Genomic DNA, 15936 nt, shown 5'->3' on the forward strand with positions numbered 1-15936 from the left:
TATTTTATATTAATTATTACTAATGCATATGTTAGAATTAAAATTACTGAAAATAAGTAATGTCCTTTTACTCTCATATATCACATTTTTTTTATTAAGATTCTAATTAAAATGTACAAAAATTAGTGTGAATTTTCAACTGAGTTTAATTTTTGTTTATCCGTTGGTGTATTATCTGTCCTTCTAATTCCTAAAATGTTACTTAAAAACTTCAATCAAAAATATATAAAAGCAAATTTTACCACAAAAGAAAATAATATTGACTCATATATTTGTAAAAAAATTAAATAAAGAAGCTTATAAGAATAGAAATATATAGAAATGCTTATAAAATGAAGTGATGAATTTATGTTTGAAAATGTGTTGTTGACAAAATCGCAATTAAAAGCATTTTCATTCTTATCTTTATTCATTTTTGACGATTTTGCGAATGATTCGCTTATCCCCGGTCGCCTCACATCATAATTCTACAAATTATCGGAAACTTATTTTTTTTTTTTTTACCAAATGAATTCAAAATTCGATTAATGCTTTCATTATTGATAGAAAGCCTAGAAACCCTGTTTCATTTGTCTAACTTGTCAGAGTTTTTTTTTCTTTTACTATTATGTCCTTATAGAATTATGGATAAGAAAAATAGACAGGTATGCAGAAGATAAATCTACTTCTTTGATGAATTTGATCTAAAGTTTGATATAAAACAACAAATTCTGGTATTTACGCCACAAGTCAAGTAGTATCAATCTAAAATGCTGCATTTATGAGTAATGAAATTCAGTGAACACACAAACAACGGGTTTTTATTATATAGATATCCAAAATTCGTTATAGATATATTTGGTTTAAAATGCTATCATTTCTAATATATGTGATTCATGAACGGTTAACTTGGATTTTCAACTTATAATTCTTGATAGTTTGTTCTTGTTCTTATTGGAAAGATACGTATTATCAAGAACTGCAGACATTTTTTTGATGTATTTTAATATTTTTTTATTCTTAAAGTGTGCTTATCTGTACTTAAAGGAAAATTATGAAATCATCCAGAAATACAATGGCAAAGACATCAGCCGAACCAAATAAAGCAGGTAATTAATTTTACTCTATTTTTCTCTCTCGTTATTCATGTAAAATTATTTCAATAAAAACAGAAACAAGCATTAATATATAAAAAATTAAAGAAAGTTGTTTTATTTTATTTGAAATTTGCTTTAAAAACCATGAAGTAAAATTTGTATATATCTAAACATACTAGTTTGTACATATTGAACTTATTTCTTAATTTTAATATTAAATAAGTCATAATTACGAGAGAAGTATAGTACTAATTTTAGAAAAAATTATATATGCCCAAATATTTTAATTCCAGATAAACTTTTAGATTTCTTGTTTTATAGAACGAAACATACTTATCTACATATTACGTTAATTCTGAAGAAAAAGCAAATCTTATATCAATTTAACTTATTTTGCTTTCAGGGCATTTTCGTTCTGTTAGCAACTGAATTTTTTTAAATTAATAATGAACGAATATGCATAGTAAAATATTATTTTTATAGTTTTTTTCCTTATTCTAAATAACAATATCTTTTAACTCAAAATGAAGATTTTATATTTTGTTAAAAACCTTTTTTGTTAGAAAGTTGTGAAATATATTTAAATTATTATTTGATGAAAAGTCTCTATATACCTCATTACGTTCGGCCTCATCCTTCCTTTTCCATCTATTTTTCATCGAAGATGTGTGTATCTAGAAGGGAGTTGATTATTATGCTGGTAATAGATTGCTACTCCAATATTTATCTATAACTATCTCTGTCGTACCTGGACACTTTGAAATTTAAAATTTCATAGAATAATGTTAAGTTATTGTGCTATTTTATCTTAAGATAAACTGACGAATAAACGTTAATATACAAAAATAGAAAAACTGCGTGCAAAATAATGATTCATGAAACTTTAATATGAGTTGCCTGAATCTATAGATATTTTAATTCCGAAATATTAATGCCGAAAGTGATTCCAAAATTCCCAATTAAACAAATCTTAAAAATAGTCGATTAAATTTTTCAAAAATGGACCAATACTAGCACTTAAATAGCGATAAGTATATAAAAAAAATAAGCTCTTGACTATAATATCTGATCATCATTGATAAAGCATGGCGTGAAAAAAGTATTGGAAAAAAGAAAGGTATAACATTTGAGAGCTTCATAATTTTTTTTTTTGTTTGAAAAAGCATTGCTAAAATGGAGTTCAATAGATCCAGCTTAGAAGTTCTTCTTTAAAAGCATAATGAAAATTAAATAACATACGATAGCTTTACTTGTAAAATATTCAGATTCAGTTTAATGAAAGGTCACAAGTTATGGCTGTCCCGGGATAGAATCTGTGGTTATTGAATTTTCATATGCCATGGAATTAGAAAAGAATGCTGTTGTGGCCTACAAAAATTATTGATATTAAGTATAATTGTACTTATTATAGGTATTTTGTATAGGTATTACCAATAAATTAGATGGAAACAAGTAGCTATTATCATTAATTAATTAATGTATTAGTCCATGCATTGCTTTAATGTCTAACAACGTCATTACTAACACATGACTATTAACAGAATAGAGAAATTAATAGAATAATTTGGTAACCTGCTTATTGTTATGATCTCGGGTTTACTTAGAGATTTCTAGATTACACCAAGGAGGGCAAGATAACGTTTTTACTTGGCGATTAATCGTGGCAGCTGATGTCACCATGCACCATTATACCTATAGATTTCCCCCAAGATGATAGCATTCCCAGGGTTGCATGTCAATTTTCATATGATTAGCCAAGAGTGTCACAGTGATGGTTTACTTGGCGATTTTCCGATTGTGCCATGAATCACGTTTGTGATCCCCATTTCATATAAGCAATTCCCGATATAATCACAGGTCATGCGGGAAACTTGATGAGGTTACCGAGCACGAAGGAACAAACGACACTTGATGATATTGGAAGTTTGCAAACAACAAAAGATCGTTTTACAGATTCTATCAAGATCTCCAATGCCGAGTTCACAATCGACAAGATATTGACTGTTTGTATTTTTGGCGATTTATCATGGGTGCAGTAAACAAACAGTTACAGAAAATCTTGATGCGCTCATGGATTAGTGTTGACTGTTCATTATTAAGTAATACATTATCGGCATTTCTCTATTCGTGATTAAATCATATCTTGAAAAAACAAAAGGAAATCATCATTTTGGCCCAAATTTTCTAGAAATTATTAAACACTGGTTGGTGACTTTTTAAGAAAGAATTGGCTGAAAATTTAGGAAAGAAAATGCTTCTAAAATCTGCTTATCTAAAAAACACTTATTTGTTTTGATCAAATCCATTTTTATTTTAAGCAAGCAAATTAAAATCTACTTTTGTGATGAGGTAATCGGCATTGATAGACCTTATAAGAACGGTTTTATTTCTAAATAGATAATTATTTTTAATCAAAGCAGTTAAAGCAAAATTTAACTTCAAAATTGAAAACTTTATAGAATATTTTCACAATCAATATCAAATGCGAAGAACATTAATTACGAAAACAAGTATTTTTACGTACTAACAAATGAATCCTTGCACTATTTTAAAATTCGGTCCGGATACTAATAGTTCATTTACTAATAGTTAATTAACTTATATGTGTCTAATATTTTGATAAAATCCATCCAGAAATGAGTGGCTTTACTGCTAAAGCAATAGCATTATATAATATTTCTGCGTTACATATTCAGGATTTAAAATAATGCAATTTTAAAGGTAGCTGATTCTTTTGTTATAATAGCAATCTATGTTCCTTGTTTCCTTTTCTATCTTCTTTACGTGTGATAATGCATTTTATTTTAAGAGAGAGGAAAAAAAAAGAAGTCACCTATGATGAGGAATTTAATTTTCTTTATTTTTAAACCACTTATGATTAATTAAATTCTAACTATAGATCGGTACAAAATCATATACTATGCTTCATATATTTTATCTCAGCTATATGAGTGCTACGTTTTACTTAAAGAAAAAAATAAATCCTCTCTTAGTATGCTGATAAAAAGTATTTTTTTTTTGTTCCCTTTTCAAGCAACTCCGCTCGTTCTACACTTCTCTGAGGGGAGTTGTCAAAGCCCAGACATGACAGGAGGAAAAGGGTCATCTTTAGGGAAACTCACAGAACTCTCTAAAAATTTTCAAAGTGTAAGATAAACAAAGCATTTATTCACTTTGAAAGATGTTATTTTTTCTTTAACAAATTTCAATTCTTTTTATAGCAGTTTGTGGTACCAAATGGAGTAGTTGTTACTACAAATGCTTACAAATTATTTGTTACGGATGATATCTTGAAAGAAATTAAGAATTTAGAAAAAGCTCTTTAGTAAGAATTTATTTTTTCTATTTTATTTAAATTTTTCTTACATCGCTTGCAAACTTCGGCTCCAGCAATTTTATAAATTACTATATTAGTTAAAGTCACATTCCTAAAAGTAAACGGTGCAGAGAAAATGCTGGCTGGTATTAAATTTTCATGAAACAAAAGTAATGATTTAAATGTAAAAATACGAATTTGGAATTGATAAAATTTTTCATAAAATTCTTAAAATATCAAAAGTTTGCTCAACATGGAAATCAGTTTTAACTATGCAATTTGTATGTATATCAACTTGTATCTTAAAAGGTTTGAATTATGTATTCAACCTTATGAATAAAGTATTTAAATATTCTCTTTAAGCGTATCCAAATAACTATATTTTATTTTATTAAGTTTGTCAAATTTAGAGTTACTTTAGAAATAATAAGATTTAATAAAAAAGGCTAAATGGTAGTCATATTTGAATAATTAGACAATATGAGAATTTATAAAAATGTTAAGTCCTTAAAACTTTTAGATATACTGTCAAAAGCTATATCCAATTGTGCAGAATTAGTTGCCTTAAATTAAATCGAGAGCAATTAGTTGTGGAATGAGCTTCTTAAAGCGCAATTAAAAATTGTAGGAAATGTAACAATGAAATTTCTGCTTTTATTGCTTTACGTAAACAACTGTCAATATACTTTGATGCTGTATAATTATCTCCCGTTTTTGATATTTAAATATTATTTTCCATATTTAAGTATATGCATTCTCAATATTTTATAATATCTACATTAAGACATTTTGATATCTATTGCATCAATATCTCTGAGTCAAATAATTTAATAAATTAAATTAATAACAGCTGTGTAATTTTTATAGGATACAAATAAGTTTTTGCAATTTTTTTTAAATGAAATTATGTTGTGTTTTTTCTATTAAATCCTAATGTTCACGCTTTAAAAGGAAGTGAATTTGAAACAAAACAAAGAAAAGTTTTGCATTCTTTTTTTTTTCTTTTCAAAATTCCTAGTCGGGATAAAGTTGATGAAACTAAAGCTGCATGTCAGAGGTAAGTTTCTTTCCATAAGATTTATTTCGATATTTTATATTTTATTTCATACTATTTTGCATGATATAAAATATTAACAGCCTTTATACTATCGTAGATTCGCATTTAATTTAAATCATTTAATGTATATATTATAGGTTGAAGAATGAAATTACAAAAAAGTCGATACCTGAATCAATTCACGGAGCTGTCGTAATGAATCTTCAAAATGCTTTTCCTGATAGAAAACATGGATATAAATTCGCCATTCGTTCATCTTCAACTGGTATATCGTATCACAAAAGCACATATAAATTAACAAATAGAATTATTCTCTAAACAATTGGGACACAATTTTTAATTACTAATAGCAATTATTGTTTTCAAGCAGATCTCTGAAAAAGGGGAAGAGCTGATATATTATAATTTTACTTTGAAAACTATTAGGAACTTTAAGAGAAATTCCTTTAATCGAAATTAAACTTCTACTGTTTTCAACTCAAATTTGTTTTCATATATTATGGTTTTATTCCTAAGAATTAGAAATCTGTTGCATAAATCATTCATACTTGTAAAATAAATGAAATGAATTTAAAAAATAAAGACAATTCGAAAAATCTTTATTTAATGAAATTTATTATGAAAGATTGTAGCCCAGTTAATTTCTTTTATTCACCTGTCTGTGGCGGCAGTTAATTTTAAAGTAGATAAGTTATAATTTTATCAGTTAAAATATTTTATGAAGACTATGCTAAAAAAAAAGATCACACATAATTTAACCATTCATAAGGAATCAATATATTGTTTAATCTCCTTTATATATTTCAAAACTTTTAAGCCTGTTTTGGCTTTAAGTAACGCACATTATATGAGATTTCTATTTTAATAAACTGATTAGTTTATGTACATATTTTTACTTTAATATGTCAATGATTTGATTTAAATTAGCTTTATTTCAGAAATTTGGTCAAAATGATCGTATTTAACACGATTCATAATTATTTAGCATTCATAATTGTATATAAACATTTAAAAAGATGCTAATTAAATATTTTTAAAAATAAATAATTTCATTATTAAGTTTAAGTTAAATTACTTAATTTTTATTTTTATTATGAAATGAATATAATGAAACTTAAGAAATACTTCTTGGCCTTAGACAGTAACCTAGTCTGCTAGTAAAAAATCCGTGACTGATACCTTTACTTTGTTAAAATGCAAATAAATAGCCGAAAAACAGAGTTGATTTTTTGATTAATTTGATTAATAATATATTTTGATTAATAACATTTGTAAATAAATTATCTAATTTTATAAAGATTTATTTTGATTGAATATTCTCTATTATTTTTAAAACGCCTACGAATCAAGATATCATTAACTTATTTCAGGGGAAGACACAGAACAAATGTCCGCAGCTGGGCAAATGGAGACTTTTCCTGGAGTGACTGGAATCAGCGAAGTAATAAATATTCTTGTGTCCCAGGGAATAAAAAATAAATTATAATAATTTCGTAATTTTCTAAACAGGATATAGTTTAATCTATAAAGCATAAATCGTTTTTATTAAATAATAATATTTTTTTTTATCTTGAACAGATTATGGCTACAATAAAAAAATGCTGGGCGTCACAATTCAACTACGTTGCTGTTCATTACAAAAGGTTCGATTTTTATATTATATTTATCTGAAAAAAATACACTCTAATGCCTACTTTAAGATATTTATTTGTTATTGTTCAATACAAACGTTTCGGTTTATTATGATGTTCATCTCAAGAAAATACTCTGTAATGCATTCTATAGTGTTTGTCTCAAGAAAATATTCTCTAATGTATTCTGTGGTGTATATCTCAAGAAAATACTCTCTAATATATTTTATTGTGTTTATCTCATAAAGTACTCTTAAATAAATTCAATTTTTTAAAAATTTTATTTTTCTTAAGTGTTTTATTTTTATTTTCGTTTTAGCTTTAATCACAATCATATTTATCAAACTGAAAAAATTCTAAACATTATATATCATTTCCTCTCAATAATCAATTTGAGCAACCCGTGTAGAAATACGATACACAATGAATAGTCAAAGATAAAAATATTATACACTACAGAGTATGTTTGCTTTTGAAACTGTAAAAAGAAAACTTGGGCTAAACAAAACCAGAAATAAAAGGTTTACTGGAAATGATTTGGCAAATTCTCAAATAAGTAGAAATAGATGGCAATGATTAAAAAAAATAATGAATCAGCAAGATTAATTGCAATCATTCGGATTGTTGTTTATTTTACAGCAGCAGAGAAATTAATTACATATTAAAAATATATATATAAGCATTAAACAACTGAGTTAGAGGAAGAAATACATTACATAGATTAATTAAAAAGAATGAATGAATAAAAAAGAATCTGCCGATATTTTATATTCATCGCTGTGCTTACATTATAGAATTCTTTCTATTGATAAGGATTTTGCCAGCGCATTACATTAAAAAAGAACTTTTTAAGAAATCATGATTTAATTATTTTACTCCTTTATTACAGTGTAAATACTCCTTTATTACAGTGTAAATTCAAAACTTAATATGTAAACTATTACGGGAGTTCGGAAACATTAAAAAATAATAAAATAAATTCAAATACAGAAAAGTACAACCATAAATGCCAACTGAGCAATTATATTGTTCACATGCTTGGAATTGAAATTGCATCACCTGATTTATATCATTTTTATTTCACACAAATCCTCATTTTTGATATGCTCATTGTCTCTGCAACAAATCTTGTCAAAATTTCGACAGCTGCTACAAACTATCCAATAAATTCTGAGCATTTTACGAAAAAAACATAATCTGATGCTAACTTGTTGTCCTATGAAATATGCGTAAGGATGAATGGAAAGATCGATGAGTATTTGTTTTGAAACTGATTGTGTGCAAACAGTTTTCATTCATTTAAAAAAGATTTTACACCCATTATTGGCTTGTTATTTTTGCGTTCTGTCGAGAAGAATATTGTTACGGAATTTCCCGTGGTTCGTTTGGATAGTGGAAGCTATATGGTGTGAAGAACGCTCAATCACCAGTAGAAAATAAATCAACGACGTTTATTTACACGAAGACACACAGGACAGCACAAAGACGACAACTATATACAGCACAGAAGATTATCCTCAGCCGAGACGTGCAGCAACAACAGCATATAACAAGACTCTCTACTGCAGACAGAAGCGCACAGCTTAGTTCTGCACTAGCTTGACTCCGTCGCTGCTCTGCTTATCCCTGGAAGACCAATTCTTTATCGTCGATTCCGACTACTCTGCCCTAGCAGCTTCAGCCGCCTCCTTTTATAAGTCTCAGGAGGTGGGACTCGAAGTCTCTCAACCAATCAGCAACGTTCGAGGCGTAACTCGGTTCCTACTAGACGGATCGGGAAAATTCTCGATGTTTCGGGTATAATCTATTTTGACGTCGCCAAGTCGCCAAATGGTCGCCAAGTTTGTCACCAAGTTCCGGAACCTCCGACACGACACCGGACTCCGTCCAGTTCAGATGACTGTAAAACATTCTTTCCGATGGTGGAACCAACTACGCTGGGAAGCCTCATTACAGATTCGTAACAATATTCTATTTTAGTATATCAGCAAAGACATTCTCAAAGCCGAAATCGAATTTTGATTTACCTTGAATATTCATATAATTTTAACCAATCATTCTGAAAAAGTCCTCACTCAAATTTTTATAATGCTTAGAATATGAAGATTTTGTTCAGATCTTCATATATTAGTATTAGAAGTATGTTACTTATTCTCGGTTTTGAAAATATTGAACTATTTTGTAGTTAGTTTGAAACTAATGTTGAAGCTAAAAGTTTTGTGTGTGTGTGTATGTGTGAAAGTGTAAATTCATAACTAGATATTAAAATTCTAAATATCTGTTAATTAACAATATTGAGTTTGAAACTATTATTTAATTTCATAAAATTTCATGCGGAAAAGTGCTTTTTATATTAATTCCCTCTTTGAAGTCGCATTCAATGAATGAATTGAATATTCGTTATTCATTATAAATCAAAACAATAAAAACAAAATGAAAGTAATTTTTAAATGTTTGTTTCTTATTTCTTTTTTGAAATTATTAAACAATAGTGCATTTGATTCATTTTAAGTTTTTTTAAAATCAATTATACAAACTTGCCTACTGTATTCCTATCCACTTAGATTCCAATTTACATGGAGATAAAATGAAATTTTTTATCTTTATCTTTCCAAATATATCATATTTATAGGCAAAATGGTCAATTAATAAATACTCCCATGGCTGTTGTTATTCAAGAAATGATTCCTTGTGACGTAGCTGGAGTTCTTTTTACATGCAATCCTCTAACAGGAAATCCAATGACCATGAGCATTTCTGCCAATTATGGATTAGGCGAGGTAAGATGCAATTTAGAAATGTATCGATTTATTTCAATAAAATGTACATGCATTTTATTGCATGAAAAAGATTTTTATCCCCAGTTTCTAATTTTGTATATTTTTAGTCTGTGGTGTCAGGATCAGAAGAGCCGGATACAATCGAGATAGAAAGACTCGAGGAAGATAATTTGACAATAAGGGACAAAATAATTGGATCGAAAGGTCATAAAATTGTTCTAAAAGGTAAATTATTAAGAAATAAGTTGTTTTCAAATAATTTATTGACGCATAATATGGTTAAAAATTTTAAAGCGAGAAGTTTGATTTCAACAATGAAAAACCACAATATTTTTGCTATGCACATTATTCAAGAAAAATAAGCAGACAAGGATATAGTAGTTTTAATGCCGTAATCAGTTTTTTTCGCGAACTTTTTATTTAATTCAAGGAAATAAAATTAATAATTCGTCCGCCTTATATCAAACATTATAATTTGCAAAATAAATAAGGTTATGTACTATACTTACTTGCAAAATGAAGGTTGTTAATTAGATTTTAATTTACTTCAGCAGATTTACAATTGTTCAACATCTGGCATTCTTCATTTTAAAGATTTTATAAATGTAATTAGTAAAGACATATTACTTATAAAAAATAAACTTAATGTACCTATTAATTTTAAAAGTGTCTTACAGCAGTAATTAAATTTAAGAAAGGACTCATTTTATAAAATGAATGATAGAAATATATAGCGAAAGCATATATAGAGAAATTAATATATATAGCATATATAGAGAGAATAAGAAAAGAAAGAAATATATAGCATATATAGAAAAATTAAGAAAAGAAAAAGAATATACAAACTAAGCATCTTAAGTTTTGATTCCAATCATATTTTGAAGCAAATCTTTTAATGGATTGATTGCCGATCGATCTGCATATTCGCATGCTACTAACATGATAACTCAATAATGCAAAGAGTAAAATAAACGAAAATTGGTACATAATTTTAGCATCTAATTGAATATTTTAAAGAAATTTTGAATCAAACCCGTCAAAGAGTTGATCTTCTGTTGGTTTATACTATCGCATGCACATAAACGTGGTAACTCAACAACGCCATGACTTAAATAAATAAAATTTGGTAATCCCCTTATTTCTAAAATTGTAATTATGTGCCAAATTTTAATTTCAATTAATTGGGAAAGAGTTTCCCAATTATATAATGAATTTTCTTACTATACTACGGAGCACAAGACTCTCATATGCGGGATAAAAATAAAATCCTTATTCGTACAATTCGGTTTTAAAGGTTACCAAAAAATTTCTCCAAATTATAAAAATATACTCAAGTGCATATATACATGTATATATCGCCAAATAGGCAAAAAAAAAAATCTTGGCTCTTTTTTGTTGCTTTTACAACCGACAAATGCCCCCTTATTATTCATAGTGTTCATGGCCTTGCTCAAAGTCCATAATTTTATGGACAGAATCTTTATTAGAAAGTTTTATTGAGCCTACTTTCGCTTGTCAACGTTTCATGTTCATATGAATAAAACAAACTCAAACAGTTGTTGGTGTAAATTGTAAAACTTTGCTTTTTTCAGATGATGGCGGAATCAGTACTGAAGATGTAGCTGAACACGAAAAAGAATCTTGTTGTTTACCTGATAATATGGCTCTGCAACTAGGACGTACAGCAATAATAGTAAGTTTATTTAAGATATATAACAGCAAGAAAACCGGATATTTCTGTATAAATAAAACTGTATACTATATTTTAATTGACAATATTTCCCAAAATTTAGATTGAAAAAAGCTACGGATCATACAGAGACATAGAATGGGGGCTATGGAATAACATCCTGTACATATTTCAAGTAAGTTTAGGCTTGTAGATTTAACTACTCATAATTATTATCTGAATGTTTTTGGTATAAATGCTGTAGATATATTATCAAAATTTTTAATGCTTCAAAATATTTCGTCATATCAATTTTTCTATAGAAAATTCAGAGTTTTTTTACTGAATGAGAAATGAGATATAAATTAAAAAATAATAAAATATAAATCTTAGATATGAATTTGAAACTGTAGCATAGTGTAACATATCCATACTTTTTAAAAATTTTCAAAAAAAAAAAAAAACATTAGCTAGTTTATTGTCTGGCATTTGTAAACTACAAAAATATAATTTCAAATGGAAATTAACAATTTTATTTATTTTTTCACGAGTCACTTCCTAAATAAAATGCAATGAAAAAAATATTTTTATTGAAATACCTTTGAATCCAGCAAAAATCAGTTATTTATTTTCTAATGGAATAGAAAAAAATTCACTTGATATTTTTCCCTATTATTTTAATATTTATTCTAATCGACTACTTAATAAAAGCAGTAATTATTCAATTTTTAATAAAATTGATATTCTTAATCATCGATTCATTTTGTGGCAACAATAAAAATGATCTAAAAACTATTTGTAATTCCATGCATTTTTTATGCTGTAGAAATCTATATCATATCAATGTACAGATAAATGATTTTACGAAACATAATACAAGAATCATTATCTTCATTATAAAATATTTTAACTATGTCTACAAATTTTAAAAAAATGTAATCAGAATTAAGATTTTTCGGCTTAAATTTTCAAATGTATATGAATTCATAACACGTTGATATAAAAGTGCTATATGCATATATGTTATGTGTTATAGCACTTGGGGGAATCTATTTTCTTTTTAGAAATTTACGGGTGATATATGTTTAGTTTGATTTTCGATTGTTGATTTAGTAATATCGCTATCAAATGCTATCTGGAGCAAATGTAAAACAAAAAACAATAGTATAAAAAAATTAATAAAACTCACAATCCTAAAATTGCCCATATTGAATGAGCGGGTGATAAATTAATCCAAAAAGTATATTTCTGCTTCAAGTTTAAATATATAATGTAGTTTCCTATATATCCTTTTACTTTTCTCATTTCATATACCTTCATATTTATAAACTTTCTTATCGTAACTTTTATATACAGTTTTTCTTCCCATTTTTTTTCTGAATAAAAATGAATGGTTTTACTAAAACGGATCTCAGATTTATTTCAAATAAATTAGCGAGTTGCTTGTGATAAAAGCAAGGGTTTAACAAAAAAAAGTCATTATATAACAATCATATAACATCCAAAACCGTCCTAACCACCATTATAAAAGTAAGTTGTGCCACATAATCATACTTGGTACCAAATTATACTAATTTTTATTTGGAAGTTAGAAGCGATGATAGAATTTCAAAAAAGTTAAATATAACAGTAATTTAAATGTGAAATCCTAAAAATTAATATTATATTTGACAATTTAATCTTTAAAATGGGCAATTGATGCATTAAATGTACATAATCATAAATAGCACCATACACAGCATTGGATTTATGTATAGACAACACAAGCTATAGCGTAAAAACCTCTTTTCTTGGCCTTCCCCCCAAAAAATTGTCTGAATGTATAAATATTATAGACTAAATATACTGCTTAAATGAATCCATAAAGTGCCTGATCTCAGATAGTTCACAATCTTATCAAGTTTAAATTCAGTATTGACAATATACTATATAGATATCGATTTCTACCCTGATGTTAAAAGAGCATGAGAAATTCTAACAAAGTTAAATATGGCAATCATATGAAACAAGATTCTAGATAAAACTAAAATTATATGTGATAATTAAAATTTAAAATTATAATGTATAATAATGTTTTAAAAATGCCCAGTCAAAAATGGAACCACATACAGTATAAACGTAGGAGTCTGTTTGAAATTCGGATATACATTCAATAAATTCCAAGATAGTCAAATATGAACATTGCAATGATTTAAAAGAAAAGAAAAATCGGTGTAAATCAGAAATGTTTTTTTTTTTAACTTATAAGATGTTTTTTATAGAATGGTCATTGTTAAAGTATAAATATATGATAATAAATTAGAAACCAAATAAATAAACTAAGTTAAACTATCAAAATTGAAATTTTAATCTAAGAATTGGTAAATAAACATAAACAACTACAAGGTATAAATTATTTATATTCCAGATAAAATGTAAAATAAATAACAGCAATTTCGAGAATAAGAGTGGCTTTAAACTACTATTGCAATTGTGTTTCAGATAAATTTTGAGAACAGCTGATTAAAATGGTAATTTTGAAAATTTTGTTCTTTATTATCTTATTTGGACTTTGGTAATCAATTATTAAACAATCCTAATATTTTTCAGTCGCGCCCTGTCACAAGTGGGAATGGAGAAACAGATTTTGAAATTGATCACGAATTTGACGCTCCTCTGCGTTGTGAAGGTGAATTTTTTGCAATGTGTAACGTTGGGTAAGAGCTTACTTCTATAAATTCCTGTAATCTGTTAAATCTTTATGTTGCAAAATTAAAAGTCATAAATTATTTCTCATAAGAATGGCTCACTTTATAATAACTTTCGTAGATTTATTACTCAATTTTATTTTAAATACCACTTATTATTTCTGAAATTATGTTTAGCACTATTTTAACACTGTTATTTATTTATTTATTTTTCTTAGAGAAGTTCTACCTGGCGCTACATCTCCTTTAGGTTTAGATATCACTTTAAAGTACTTCAAAACAGTGTTTCAGGTAAATTGAACACCTTATTTTAACTTGATTTCTCTCATGTTTGTTAGAATGGATTTAATAGGTGATTTTTCACTCACTTCTTGATGAACAAGAGTTTTAAAATTTAAAACATTTGTGTAGAATTTTTTTTTTTTTTTTTGAAATTGCACTATTTTAATGTTTTCAAGACGTAATTATTGGTTGATGGATTATTAAATAAAGTCTAGTTCCATGCAAAAGACACGACTTTATTATGAATTTCAAAAGAAATTGATTTCCAAATACGATAATATTTATTACAATGAGATATAAAATAAAATTGATCAAAATTTAAAAACGAACTCTTTAGTGCATTATGAGCCTGTACATTAAAAACTATTTTTATGCACATTAAAATAACTGTAGTTATTTTAATGGAAATTAAAATTAAAATTAAACTTCGTTGCATGACATTAATTTAAAAGGAAAGTTAGTTGTTAATATGCTATAATTAAAAAAAAACTTAGTAAAACATTCTTAAACATTTATTTTCGCTTAAGATGTAGTAATTTCGAATTTTCTAAATTTGCATATAACATATGAAATATATCACTCATTTCATACATTCCATGTCAGTGTTAAAATCCTGCTGTGGCATTTCATTTTCTGCAATATAATTTACTTTTAGAATTCTAAAAAAAATGTTTAAAATATTTCCATATTATAAAATAAATAATGGGGATTTTAAGTTTTCTTTCTTAAATTGAAAATAGTTAAACGCACTCGAGCATGACTTAAAAATGTCAAAAACCCTAAAAAATAATAGATCGAAAATGACAGGAACATGCATCAGATCACTATGTAAAAATGATCAGCACCAGAAAATTTCAGATCTACACGCGCTTTAATTCTTTTGGTTGTATTATTTTTTTAATCTTTATTTTCGAAGAGAGGTCCGGAAATTTTTTTGTCTTTATTTCATCTACTAAAATAAGCAAAATTATTTTCTTTAATTGTAATTTCTTTGCAGAAAAGTTTTAAAAAATAAAAATACTTGAATAATTTTTTGCTTCTCAAAGTAAAAAAAAATTCAATATTTTAACATTTAGAAACCATACATCGATCATTTTTTTTAAAATTTTGTATTTTCAACTTGTAAATTGGTATTATAAATTCCGAAGCAATTTTTTAAAAAAATGTTAATGCTAATAAAATTGTTAGTATTTTTAATATTATAAATTTTTATTTAGAGTAAACGCTTTTTAAGCTATAATCCAGGAAATCTAACAAGATATTACCCAAGAGGTTTGATTTCAATGTACCGCCATGCCATGTTCTTTTGCGTCGATGTAAGTTTTTTTAATATTTCATTTTTAAGAATATTATTTATGTTATATTAAGACAAAAATATTTTTGGAAATGGATATAAAATCAATTATTGTAATTCGTATTAATTATTATATTTTTAAAG

At 26.6% G+C, this 15936-nt stretch overlaps 1 protein-coding gene across 1 annotated transcript in view; it reads left to right on the top strand.

Moving 5' to 3' along the window:
- LOC129968247 (uncharacterized) overlaps nt 1-15936 on the top strand; it is a 56415-nt gene that overhangs the window by 16758 nt on the left and 23721 nt on the right. Inside the window, exons 11-24 of the mRNA XM_056082102.1 lie at nt 1027-1088; nt 4111-4223; nt 4298-4401; nt 5411-5449; nt 5587-5714; nt 6820-6890; nt 7028-7092; nt 9713-9860; nt 9968-10085; nt 11453-11553; nt 11654-11725; nt 14119-14225; nt 14435-14507; nt 15716-15814. Coding sequence (XP_055938077.1) covers nt 1027-1088; nt 4111-4223; nt 4298-4401; nt 5411-5449; nt 5587-5714; nt 6820-6890; nt 7028-7092; nt 9713-9860; nt 9968-10085; nt 11453-11553; nt 11654-11725; nt 14119-14225; nt 14435-14507; nt 15716-15814 — 1300 coding nt within the window. The remainder of the gene's footprint in view (nt 1-1026; nt 1089-4110; nt 4224-4297; nt 4402-5410; nt 5450-5586; nt 5715-6819; nt 6891-7027; nt 7093-9712; nt 9861-9967; nt 10086-11452; nt 11554-11653; nt 11726-14118; nt 14226-14434; nt 14508-15715; nt 15815-15936) is intronic.

The sequence above is a fragment of the Argiope bruennichi genome, chromosome 5 (genome assembly GCF_947563725.1).
Source record: "Argiope bruennichi chromosome 5, qqArgBrue1.1, whole genome shotgun sequence".
In the NCBI taxonomy this organism is placed as follows: Eukaryota; Metazoa; Arthropoda; class Arachnida; order Araneae; family Araneidae; genus Argiope; species Argiope bruennichi.